This window comes from Muntiacus reevesi, chromosome 5, assembly GCF_963930625.1.
Source record: "Muntiacus reevesi chromosome 5, mMunRee1.1, whole genome shotgun sequence".
NCBI classification, from domain to species: Eukaryota; Metazoa; Chordata; class Mammalia; order Artiodactyla; family Cervidae; genus Muntiacus; species Muntiacus reevesi.
The window spans coordinates 103697701-103711313 of record NC_089253.1 but is presented as its reverse complement, the minus strand read 5'-3'; the positions used below and the strand labels follow the sequence as shown (position 1 = coordinate 103711313).

The window sequence follows — 13613 nt, the reverse complement described above, 5'->3', positions numbered from 1 at the left end:
ATGCCTAAGCAGTCTTATTCCTGACTTTTATCTCTTTTACATATTCGGATTAGTTGTAGAATTTTTAAAAAGTGTTCTGACAATATTTATAAAATAAAGTACTCTTGGTGACCTCCAACATGTTATCTGAAGACTGCTGTGTCATCTGAAGTGAAGTTGCTCAGTCATGTCAGACTCTTTGCAACCCCATGGACTGTAGCCTACCAGGATTCTCCGTCCATGGGATTTTCCAGGCAAGAGTACTGGAGTGGGTTGCCATTTCCTTCTCCAGAGGATCTTCCTGACCCAGGGATCGAACCCGGGTCTCCCGCATTGTAGGCAGATGCTTTACAGTCTGAACCACCAGGGAAGTGTTATCTGAAGTCAGAATCTGTTGGTGTGCCTGATACCATGCACATTCCCAGCTCCACCCCACTGATGTAAGGCAACACTGAGAAGATCAGGTCACAGAATAACAGACATTTAACATTTGGCTGGTAAAAGGAAAGTGGAACTCACTCTTCTGAAATGCCCCTCCCCCGCTGAGAAGTCCCTGACAAGCGGCTCTCTAGCTTCCACAAGAACCCCGCTGCCAGCCAGTGCTTGTCATCTCCAAGGCTGCCCATCCTGAATCAGTTATAGATTAATATAAAAATTGTCCCTGAAGGAATGAAGAGGCTTCCTTTCACCTCCCCTACCCCCAAGAGTGGGTTTCAGAGCTTCCTCCTAGGTATGCCCAGAGCCTGTCTTTGCTGCCTCTAATATCACCCCCCACCCCATCATATCATTGTCTCCTTTCCTATCCACTCCCCTCACCATGCACCTGGAAGATGACCTTCTTCTTTTTTCTTACTTACCTGTGTACATTAGCACTGAGTACTGTACCTGATACATTATTGTTGTTCATCTGTGAAGCCATTTCTGACTCTTATCAACTCCATGAACTGTAAGCATGCCAAGGCTCCTCTGTCCATGGGATTCTCCAGGCAGAAATACTGGAGTGGGTTGCCATTTCCTTCTCCAGGAGATCTTCCCCACCCAGGGATCGAACCCGAGTCTCCTGCATTGGCAGGTGGATTCCTTCCTGCTGAGCCACCACCTCATACATAGTAGCGCTCAATGAAAATTTCTGGTTCAGTCAACTCATCTCCCTCTCATTTAATAAGAACACCCACCCTGGATCTTCATTTTGCCCTCTGAGATGTACAGAATTCATGCAGTCCCTCTTCCACATGACAGCGCTTCACATATTTACAGAGAGCGCTGCTAAGCCTGCTTCTAAGTCTCCTTGTATCTGTTCTAACTCCCTCAATTCCTTCAGCCATTGCCCTTAAGATGCTGTCTCCAGGTTCCCCGAAATCCCACTGCCCGGCCTTTGTCCTAGTCTCATTTGGGTCACTCAGTCCTGGACCAACTCATGGCGTGTGGCCTGATAAGACACTGTTTCTCGCCATCATCTTGGTCACCACACTGTCTTAATAAAATGTAAGATTTTATTGACGGGCTTAGCAGTCATGCTCCACTCATTGCCAGCCTCTTCATCTTGTAACCTTTGCTTTCCCATGATTTTCCACAATTTAGAAACTGTTTTGCAACCAGGCTGAGTCTCTGAGTGTGCCCCACAGACCAGTGTGGGTTGCAGCTCTGGGTGAAACCGAGGATTATAATAAGAGTTTCATTAAGTTTGGACGGGCAGCTGCAGAGACCAGAGAGTCGGAGAAGAGAGGGCACGGGTCACTGAGAGGTGAAAAGAACCCGGTCCACTCAGCGCATTTTAAACTCAAGAGGACCAAGAGGTGAGGGACTTGTGTGGAATCCAAAATCACCACCAGGAGCCACAGTCTATTTGAGCTGGTGGCTCCAACGGGCAGGAAAGCAGCATAAATTTCAGTGAGGCAAAGCTAAGTGGTAACGGACTTTAAGTTCTGTCATATATAGTTAATTTGCAGAATAAATTGGTCAGGGCAGCAAAAGGATTTAACATCCAAATTCATTTGCAAAACAGAAGCTAGATGAGTATCAGGAGGAAAATGGAGACCGTTATAACATTCCCTCGCCGGATGGAGTAGTATTATTATTGAATAATATTTTTATTAAACATTTCTAGACCATTTGGTAGTTAAAGATATTTATAAGCGAGCCCTTGCAGCATCTCAGCTAGACACTGAATTTCTCGCTGTGGAACCACACAAGCCCCAAGGACTCCCACCTGCATGGAACTCAGGTTAGCATCCTGGACACATGTACACACACACACAGCATACACATTGTACTGCTGAGTCTTTGTCATCTGGAGATAAGGCAAGACATGGTCATGCGTCAGTTTTACCCATTTCAGAATTGTCACGGGGTGTCCCAGACTGTGCTCCTCTTGTCCAGGTTTGGAGCCAGAAATCAAAGAGGTGACGGAGGCAGAAGCTGGAGCTGATAGGACAGGAAATGGAATAGTAGAGTCACAAAGACAGTGTCTTTGGGCTGATGGTTAAGGTAAAGCGAAGGGGACTCATGGGCGCCCCCTAGCTGAGAAATAATGCCGCGTGGCGGACAGAAGGAAGAAGCATCATTTAATTTCACTCTGCGGATACAGCCGGAAGTTGAGAGAGGCCCCAGGGGAGCCCTCCACGTTAGCAAAGCCGGAAGCTAGTTCTGGGAGCGCCCTTTCATCTACACTCTCTCTGTTTCTATTCGTTGCCTCCCTCAACCTGTCCCAGGGCTGTTCCCCTGTGTTTTCCTGGTTCCTTCTTGGGGAGGACTAGGAAAGAGGAACGGCTCCTGCTCCGGAGTGGTCTGGGGGTGCACACTTGGCTTCTCAGCTCAGTCTCCCAGACAGGGAAACAAGACTAGGAAAATAAAATAAAACCTTAATCTCCAGGCAAGGGCACGGGAGACTCCTGGCGGCCCGCTGAGCATGCCCGCTCACTCACGTGGGCTTCCTGCTAATGGAGATTTGAAAATAAGTAATCCCGCAGGTGTTCCTCATTTTCACCTCTCTCCCAGACTCGTCCTCTCTCCCCCTCCCTCCTTCCATGCTGCTCTCTCTGTAGCGAATCAGCAGGGATAATCCAGCGCCGCTCTGTGCATCCAGAAGGCTGTGACTCTGAATCTCTATGTCAGGTTTATTTTGATGCTGACAAGAAGATGAACACAGCTGAGGCTGGGCCGGGGATGCTGACGGAGCCAGAAACTTCTCCCCTCTTCCTGTGGCCTGTTGTCCTGGGCGGAAGTGCAGGGGATGGATGGCCAGCTCCCAAGTGGCCAGCTAATGAAACGTCACTGGCCACCGATCAGGGGAGGGCTGACAGTCGGTGTCACAGCGTTAATGGCTGTGGATGCTCCAATGGGTTGAATACTGTCTCCCCCCAAATCCATGCTCCTCTGGAAGCTCAGAATATGACCTTATTTGGAAACAGGGTCTTTGCTGATGTAATTCAGTTAAGTTGAGGTTATCCTAGATTTAGGGTGGGCCTGGTGTCTTTGTAAGAGGAGGGAGAGGGAGATTTGGGAAAGACGCACAGAGAAGATGGCCTGGTAACACCCAAGGACGAAACTGGAATGATGCAGCTCTAAGCCCAGAAACACCAAGGATTGCCAGGAGCCGTTGGAAGCTAGAAGAGGCAGGAAGCATCCTCCCCTAGAGCCTTCAGAGGGCGTGCAGCCCTGCCTACACCTTGGCTTGGGACTTTCAACCCCCAGAACTGGAGAAATAAATTTTTGTTGTTATAAGCCAATCATGTGATATCATTTATTATGGCAGCTTTAGGAAACAGAAAGGGAAAGATTTGATGTGAACAAAAAGCTTGGTGATCCACTTAGTCACATGAAAGGCATTTAGTGAATAAAGAAATGAGACTCTAACAGGCAAATATAAAACCAGAATCCTATAAACATCACAAACGTGGGTGTCAGTGCACACAGAACTGTATCGGTTTGCGATAGGGAAAACCTACAGAGTACCAGCTGCTGGCCTCTAGGGTTGCAGGGAGGAGCAGGTCCCACCCTGGAAGCGAGTAGGATGGACAGGACATAACACCAAACTCAGTCTGATTCAGGGTGGCAGTACCCTCTTTGGACCCTGGCGCAAGTTCCAGCGGAATGACTTCTATTGGGGGCGGTGGGAGCAGAGTGGCATCAGTATATACATGGGGAAGGATGGAAGAGTGAGAGGAAGGGAGGGAGGGAGCAAGGAAGGAAGGAAGAAAAAGAAAGCAAAAGGGAAAGACATTTTTAGGGAGTGTGGGGACACCCACAGTCTCAGCTGGTCTCCCTTGGCCCACAGACACGTGCCCTGAGTAGGTATTTCTGGACAACCTCTGTGAGCCATCTCAGGCTGCCTGGCCTGGCCTTTAGGATGAATCTCAATGAGGCTTTGGGTGGCAGCCTTGAGGAACTGCAGGCAGTCAGAGAGCTTAAATGCCTTTGCTTCTTCCCACCCCTGTGTATTTGTTGAATGCTTATCAAGGGCAGGGGATTGGGTGAGAAGCACCTTCTTGCCCACTGGGGACTAGCAACCTAGTAATTAAAATGGTTCATTTCTGTGGTCAGAGCTTTAGGGCTTCCCAGGAATTTTTGGATTCTGTTTTTGTTCCTCTTGAGATATATGGGCTGTTTAGAGATGCATCTTCAGGCATCTTTAAAGTGTTGGTTGCATCACTGGGCTGCATTCATGTTTTCCTTTTCACACTAAGTTGAAGATTAAAAAGAAGTCACTTTTTTTTTTTTTTTAAAGCACTTGGAGATACTGCTAGACAAAGGTTAGTTTTGGGTTTTTATTGATCCCTTGGTAGATGCTGCTATCCTGCTCTTTCTTGGACTCAGCCTCTCATTCCAAATGGAACATCACTATGACTGACCAGAAAAGAGGCTGACGGAGGCTTTGGCCAGCTTGTCAGTTTATTACGAAATTAAACCTGTTCCCACGTCAAAGGTGACTTAACAACTTTTGGCAAAGACGAGGCATTGCAGCTACCCCCAAACTTCAGTTTCACATGAACCAGGAGCCTCAACCAGGAAATTATTTGTTTGATGACATTCTTATTCAGATGGGGGCGATATTCAGGAAATGTAACTTTATGTTATTGATCAGCTTTTTAAGAGCCTTTTGGGGACTAGATACCATTTTCTTTCTGTCTCCTACAGCTTCCAAATCTGCATGGTCATAATTGATGAACAAAATCAGCACCTGGAGGCGCCTTGGGGAAAGGTTTAATTCTGTTTCGTAGGCAATTCTTCATGAGGGAATTGGAAAACTACATTTTTAGAGAAGAAAAAATGTCAACAAGGATTGAAGGAAAACTGAGCATTTTCTGGCTAAGTACCAGTTTAAGCAAAAAAAAAAAAAAAATCCAACTTTTCTTCAACATCCCCATTAATGGGGCTTTGCTGAGGTGCCCAGTGGGTATTTGATGACACCTGACTGTTACTCTGGATTTTACCATACCTAGACATGCTGCTCATGCTTAAAACAAAGACCATCTGCTCTTTCCAGAAGCTTTCTGAAGGAATAACAAAGAACTAGAACTGATGTGTACAGTAACTTTAGTTTTATTGTCGTTGTTGTTCTACATCACATCCCTGCATCTCATTTATTTTCTATTTAGTAGTTGGTACCTCTTCATGTAACTTTAATTTTAGAATACAAAGGATACATCCTGACAAAGGATATTGTTTTTTAATCGTGGATTCATTTGTAAGAAAGGACAAGAGTATACATTCTCTGGAACTGGGACTATTTCTGAGAGTTGGATAGTTGTCTAGTATTTAATCCCAAAAGAAGGTTCTGTTTCCTCTGAGCTAATGGGCAGTGATGGATGATTGACAGGAGAGGTGAATGGGCTCCTGTGTGCAGGCTGAGGTTGAACAGAGCAGAAAAAGTGAAGAAGACATGGTTTTCATGCTTCATCTCTGTGACCATCCTTGGGGTCCAGAATGCCTCTCTCTGTGTCTTGTTTGCTGGTGAAGTGGTCCACGTGATGAATCCCGGTACAATGCTATCGCTCAGCTCTCAGAGCTGCCCAGAACCCGCACAAAGCGATGTGACGTCAGTGGCCACAACTTTCTCACATTTTCAAATCACGGAAGAACCACTGTCTCCTCTTCAGCACCACCCTTGGCTACTCCCTTTCCTAAGTGTAAATCCTTAAATCCCAAGGTGACTTAGCCAATGCACGTTAGTAACCTTTGAGCTACATGTGTATGCTTTAAAGTTTGCAGAATGTATTTTTGCAATATTATTTCATATCTTTGCAACCAGATTATCTCTGGCCAATTTCCATTTGTACATGAAAGTAGCGGAACTTACTCAGAACTGATGTCTCTCTTTCTTGAAGGAAACTAGAAAATCAAAGGAACCTAGGAAGGTACAGGGGAAAGTGACATTAAACTCAGCCTGTCTAGTTAGTACCTGTGGAACGCAGAGAGCAGGTACTTTGTATATAAGCCATTTAAATGATTTATTAATTGGACAGACATTTGTAGCATCCCATAAATATTTGTTTAATGAATTGTTGAATGCATTAGTTACGTTGCCTGTTAGGCACTGTGGGATATCACAGTGGCGAGGAAGACTTAATTTCGCCCTCCAAGGAGCCTAGCATTTGATGGTGTGGCTGGCGGCAGTGCAGGAAAGTAGACAGGCACTATAAATATCCTTCATTTTAGAGAGTCCTCACTATGCCCCATATCTGCTAAGTTCTCTTCATGGATTTTACCAGTTGATCATTACCACGACTTACGAAATCGGCTGTTATCATCTCTGTTTTATGTATGAGAAGGCCCAGGCACAGAAAGCTGTCCTGTTAAAAGGCTGTCCTGAAGTTACACAGCTAACAAGTGGTAAGGTCAGAAATCAAACCCAGGCAGTCCAACTCAGACCTTACAGAGAAGTGGATGGCTTGGGGGAGCTAAAGGACATAGACTTGAGATGGATTGGGCAAGCAAGGAGGAACCCACAGAGAATCCAGGATTTCTGGCTCCAGTGACAGAGAAGCTGATGCCCTTTGATGAGGGAAGGACAGAAGAAGGAGGAGGTTCTGGGGAAGGTGTGGAGGCGTGAGGGCAGTAGCTTGGGACATGTTGAGTTTGGATGTTGAACATTCACATGGATTTTCAAGCAAGTATCTTAAGTTTCTGTTATACTTGGGGAAGCAATAGTGGCTAGAGATGTAGCTTTGGCTGCTACCTGATGATAACTTTGTTCTTTTACTTGACAACTTAAAGCTTTAATAAGGGACTGGAGACATTTACAGATCCTTTGACTTTATTCTTTATGTTTGGCTTGTTTTCAAAATTTAAATTCATGGTTCATGACTTACTATGTTTACTCCTCCTTTCCCTCCATATATATATCTCTCTCCATGGATATATGGATAGACACAGATAGAAAAATATGGACATGGAAATGGATATATGCACCTAAACTAGGGAAAGGACATTCAAATATGAAGACACAATCCCTCTGCCCAAAGCACTCACTACCTGCTGTTCGGCTGTAGAGAGATGTGGCCAAGTTACGCCCTACCCACTTGTCCCTGATTATCAATCCATCCTATTGTATTTTGTTCAGGTCTCAGTTCAGTTCAGTTGCTCAGTTGTATCCAACTCTTTGTGACCCCATGAACTGCAGCACGCCAGGCTTCCTTGTCCTTCACCATCTCCTGGAGTTCGCTCAAACTCATGCCCTTTGAATTGGTGATGCCATTCAACCACCTTATCCTCTTTTGCCCTCTTCTCCTCCTGCCCTCAATCTTTCCCAGCATCAGAGTCTTTTCAAGTGAGTTGGCTCTTCATATCAAGTGGCCAATTATTGGAGTTTCAGCTTCAGCATCAATCCTTTCAATGAATATTTAGGGTTGATTTCCTTTAGGATTGACTGGTTTGATCTTCTCACTGTCCCAGGGACTCTCAAGAGTCTTCTCCAGCACCACAGTTCCAAAGCATCAATTTTTCAGTGCTCAGCCTTCTTTATGGCCCAGTTCTCACATCTGCACATTACTACTGGAAAAAACCATAGCTTTGGCATGGCAGGTCTAGGAGTTTACTTTAAGGCCATCCAGAGCAACTTGACCCTCTCGGTCTACAGACATAACTAAATGCCCTGAGAGGCTGATTTGAGCCTGGGTATGTGGGCGGAAATGTGAATTCTGGTAATTTCAAGACTTCTGATGTGAACAGGAGTGGACCAGGGTGGGGCTGATGGGGGTAGTACATGGGCATCAGGGTGTCAGCTTCAGGGTACAGTTCTCTGTAGCTGTGCTTCATTTACCCCATGTCAAGCCTTCTTTCCTGTGGGTCCTAAGCTGTCTCCAAAAGCTGGGATCTGATGAGTTTGCATTTGATTTTTTGCTGCCTAATGAACTGCCTCTGTAGTTCTAGCTGTGATGTCATTAGCATCTCATTGCCTTGGGCACCAACACAGGAGAGAGATTCTTAGGCAGCCCCAGAATCCTACAGGAATTGTACCAATTTACTTCATAACAACTAATTCACCCTCATGACCTGTCAGTTTCCAGCAGCAAAGCAGACCCTGCATGAGGATGGTCAGTCACTTTTATTATCATCCTCCTATGCTCCTGAGTCTAGGTGGGTCAATATGCACAGGCCTAAGGCCACAGGCACATCCTCAAAGAGATTGTGAACACTGAGGATGCCAATAATCTCATACCACGATATTCTATTGGGGAAAGTCATCCGCTGTGTGCTGTAGGATACAGATTTAGCCTAAAGCAAATGGCATTTATTTATAGCAAACTGTATTTGCAAAATGCTTTCCAGTTTGGGGTTGTTAACGACTTTCCAGTTTGGCTGTTCTGCTTGTAAGAAAGCTAAGTGTAATGAGGACCCCAAAGCCTCCTCTGAGAGCAGAGGGGTAAATTTTGCAAATTGGGGTGAGTGGAGGTGGGGCACATGAGTAGTTTTAGTTAGAAGGCAGCTTTGTCAGTTACAGTCTTTTAAGATCTTTGTCGTTATTCAGTTACTCATTTGTGTCTGACTGTTTGCGACCCCATGGACTGCAGCACACCAGGCTTCTGGATCCTTCATTATCTCCCAGAGTTTGCTCAAACTCATGTCCATTGGTCGATGATGCCATCCGACCAAGACCTTAACTATAACTTATTTATGTCCAGAAATTGTGTGTTTGTTGAAATAGAATATTCATACTATTAAGAGACAATAGCATGTCTTGAATCACTAGAGCATCTCTACCCTTCTACCCAGGACCTAGAAGGTAGAAGAGGGACAAAGTAGGAAAAGATTGTAACTGGAGTGGGCAGTGGACGAAGGCAGGCATTGAGCCTTGAGGAAATACAGCAGTGTCTCCTCCTTCCACTTCCAGACCTCGCCACCGCCCACTTCAGCACCCAGGATGGGGTTAAAAGCAGATGTCAAAGATCAAACTGTCCTGCCGCGTTTAGGATTTGAAACTCTTCTTCCGCTCACCACAGACATGATGGTTATTGGTGCTCTCTTTGGGCAAAGGGAGATTTATCTGGGCTTTCACCACCAGACTCCATCATTTTAAGGAGTATTTCCCAACTGTATCTTTAACAGTGCATGGAAAATGCATTTCCTTTTTGAAAAATCTCTCTCATACACACATCTCTATTCTTCGCTGGAGCCTGAATAGATGGCTTTGGGGAGTTAGCTGCTCGTTGCTTCTGTGTAAATCTCGCTCCTCTCCTGACAGCTCCATCCTGCGTGACGAGGGGACCAGAGGGGCAGTTCGTCTTGGCCTCCAGCAGGACCTGCTCTATATGGGCCTGAATATTTTCAGGAGAAGGAAAATAACAGTTCTGATGAAACCAAGAATTTGGTGGCCTCCCACCATCTTCCTCTGTAAACCGCTTCCTGTGCTTCTCTGTGTCCTAACCTTGCACCAATCCAGGGCTGAAGGATATCGAAGGGGATTAGTTGCATCTTGACTTTTGGGAAAGCCAGAAGACAGCAGCAAGAGGAACACCTCCTCAAATGTTTACAGCAATTACACGCCTTAATGATGGAGCGTTGGAGGGCAGGGAGGCTGTCACTCAGCTCCACTGTGTTTGAGGTGCAGCGCCCTCTAGTGGCCAAATTTGTCTACTAGGTGGTGCACCCTAAGTGATGAATGGGCAGGGGTTATATGTCATGTATTGTGGCTTTCCTCAAAGTTCATTCAGTCAAGAATCTGTCTGCAAATGCAGGAGACCCAGGTTTAATTCCTGGGTCGGGAAGATCCAGAAGGAAATGGCAACCCACTCCAGTATTCTTGCCTGGAGAATCCCATGGACAGAGGAGCCTGGCAGGCTACAGCCCATGGGGTCTCAAGAGTTGGACACGACTTAGCGACTGGACCACCACCATATGTCATATATATATGAATATGTGTGTAGGATCTAGAGGGAATTTTTGGGTATTTGGGGATTAAAGGTGAGCAAAAAGAAATTTGATGCCATATTATTTCCCGCTTGAAGTAATTTATACTTCATGTGAAGGATATTGAGGGGGATTTTAATTTTCCCTCTGAATTTTATTTTCATTATCTTGTGTTTCTCACAATTGTTCCTCTCACTCTATTTTTCTCCGCAAAAGTTTTATGGAGTTTGTCTTACTCAACTTTTTGTTATTTGATTGAATGGAAATTGTACCATCACATTTTTTTAAGTAGCCAGGCATTACTCTTCCATAAGTATCTCTTCTGTCCAAAACGGCCATGATGAATTTATTACACCTTTTCTTTCCTTTCACAGAAGTCATTTTAGACTTTATATCACCATCTAGTGGTCATTTCATAGAAGTGCCTTTCCAAACCTTTTGAATTACTTTCTCAACCAGGAGGTTGAGATGACTTGTGGATGGATAATGAAATGCATGTGAGGGAGGGGCATAGGGCCAGCAGGAGACCCTCAGGCTCTCCAGCAAAGCTTGCACAGTGAAATGTTTTAAATCTTATCTTGAAAAGAAGCATGATCTCTTTACTGATTTCTTTTTTTTAATTCTTTTACTCTCTCAATGAATGAGGGCCTGCTTTTCTAGAAGTCACATCATGGATGCAAAACTCTCACCCCACCGCCTTTTTTGCAGCCCAGTTCACGGAGCCTGTTGAAGAATGGAAGCCTGGCCAAGGGGCTGGGTGGGGACTCCTGCCAGTCATGGCCACTTTATGAACACTCCCAGCTGTCAGGTGGACTGAACTGAGTGAGCCTGAGTATCAGTCAAGATTTGCACATGGCTTGGAGTGACTTTGCGGTTAACTGCTATGGGCTCCCGGACCTTCCGTTTGAGGCCATCATTCTTGGTTTTGGTGTGTGCAGTTACTTAGTTCTCTTATAACCTAGCAAGGGCTTGAGCTCAATCTCGGATCTGTTATTAAACAAAATGTGAGTGTGAAATAAATGATATTCCATATTTATAGTCTCTGAGTGAGTCTTTGCCTTGGCACAAAAAAGGAGTCTGGTGTCAGTGGAGCTGCTGGTAAAAAATGCCTTCTCCGCATAGTGATGACGCTCATGTGGGAAATGATAGTGCTGAAATACCTCTGGACTCTTCCAAATGGTCTTACATTACATCGCAAACAAGGGGACTAGCAGCGCTCCCTGAACCCTGTAAGAGGGGACTGTGCTGTAAAGCTATCACCTTCTGGAACCACTTTGTAGATCATTCCAAACAGTTCCCCCAAAGATCCAGTCCATCCAGGATGGCATGCTGAATGAGCCTGAGGAGCAGAAGGAATGCCTATTATGTCTGCCCATCGTTTCCAAAAGCCCAGGTGTCCCCCTGAAATTTTTTCATGTTCAGGCATACAACTGTGCACAAAGGACCAGAGATCACCTAAGGAACCCAGAGTTTGTTTTGTCAACAGATTCTACTTCCATCTTCCTTTAGACTTAATAACTTAGACGACAAGTCATGAAGTCTTGGAAAAGAAATACCAAGCAGTGCTTTCTTCTGGGAGCAAACACTTCCTTTCTGGCAGGCATTTCCACTGTTTGTCACCAAATGTAAATCAAGAGCCTCCCCAACTACCTTTAACTCATCACTCAAGAGCAATACAGATCCATCTCTCAGGCTCTGGAGTACAACTCTTTTTGAAAAAGTCAAAATCCCCTCCCCATCTTCCATACATCAATTGATAATGAAGCAGAGGAAGTCCTATTCTTCCCTATGACTTAAAGGCTTTAGGATTCAGATCTCATAGTATATATTAGCTGTGTCTTCTCGAGGCTCTTGGATTCACTCTCCCCGTCTGTAAAATGGGTGTGATGATAGAACTCATGCAGAGAGCTGCGGTAGAAGTTCAGGGAGGTCTTAAACAGCTCTCACTTTCATAGTTCAGACTTGATGAATCTTACTGCTAGTTATGATTAAAACCATAACGATGGTGATTTGACATGCACTAGTCATTGTGTTTTGTGTTTGAAAAATGGTTGGCTGTTTATTTATTACACAATGCTGAGGCAGGTATTATTGATACCTTCATTTTGGGATGAAGAGAGTGATTCATAGAATAATCACTGCTATTATTGTTTATGTTATTGATGGTAGCCATAAAACCCGCACAGATACTGCAGAAGCATCCCTCTGAAATGATTCGTGGAGCTCATGACACTCAGAAAGGAAGAAAAAAAACTGTCTCACATTTGGAAGGACTGTTTCCAGCTCTGTAGTTTTCGGAGAGTATGCGTTCTCCAAACTGAGTGGGATGACAGCATCCCATCCTTACCCCTCACAGACATTTTCTGACTTCTCGAGGACCTGACTCCAGCGCTCAGGGGCCACGAGGCCATACAAGTCCCTGCTGTTTCCCTCCCTCACCGCTCCCTTTCATTCTGTGTCTGGCAGGCAACTCCCCATCCGACGAGTCAGAGGAGCGGGAAAGAGACCCCAAGGTGCTGACTTTCCCAGAGTACATCGCGAGCCTGTCAGAGTCTGGCACCAAGCGTGTGGCGGCCGGAGTCCGCATGGAGTGCCAGAGCAAGGGCCGATGCCCCTCGTCCTGCCCGCTGTGTCACGTGACATCCAGCCCTGACACCCCCGCCGAGCCAGTTCTGCTGGAGGTGACCAGAGCCGCCCCCATCTATGAGCTGGTGACCAACAACCAGACCCAGAGGGTAAGAGGCCTGGGGCTGGTGGCTCAGGGTGGCATCAACAACAGAGGGCTCTGCAAACGGCCTGAGGACGTCACCGGGTCAGCTGAGCTCCAGGCTATGGACATGGAGAGCAGGAATTTTTTTTTTAACTACTCCAGGCATCTAATTTGCTTGGATTTGCATATTTGCATGTTAAATCCAGTCAGTGCCTTCGCGTCAGTCATGGTGATGACTCAGGAGTCACTGCTCAGCATTTGTACAGGTCTGTGAGCAACAAGGGCTGGTAGGAAAGACGGTGATGGGGTGGCATCGTAATCATAGTCACCAAAACAGTGTTCAGAAAGCCTCAGGGTGGGATGGTCATGGGAGGAGGTTCAGCAATACCGCCCCTTCTTGTTGGCATGGCAGGTGGACCAGCTCTCCTAACTGATCCAAACCTGGGCCCAGCTGCAGCCAGACTAGAAGGAGCACCTTAGGTATACAGGTCCCCAAGGGAAAGGTCTGCCCGCCTTAGCCTGGACGGGCTGCTTTCCTGGCGACCCCTCTGACTCTACGAGCAAAACTCCAAGTCGA

General features: G+C 45.9%; 1 protein-coding gene across 1 annotated transcript in view; it reads left to right on the top strand.

Annotated features, from left to right (window-relative positions):
- Positions 1-13613, top strand: part of ASTN1 (astrotactin 1) — a 186860-nt gene that overhangs the window by 134687 nt on the left and 38560 nt on the right. The window contains exon 14 of the mRNA XM_065937170.1: positions 12793-13061. Within this exon, the coding sequence (XP_065793242.1) occupies positions 12793-13061 (269 nt within the window). The remainder of the gene's footprint in view (positions 1-12792; positions 13062-13613) is intronic.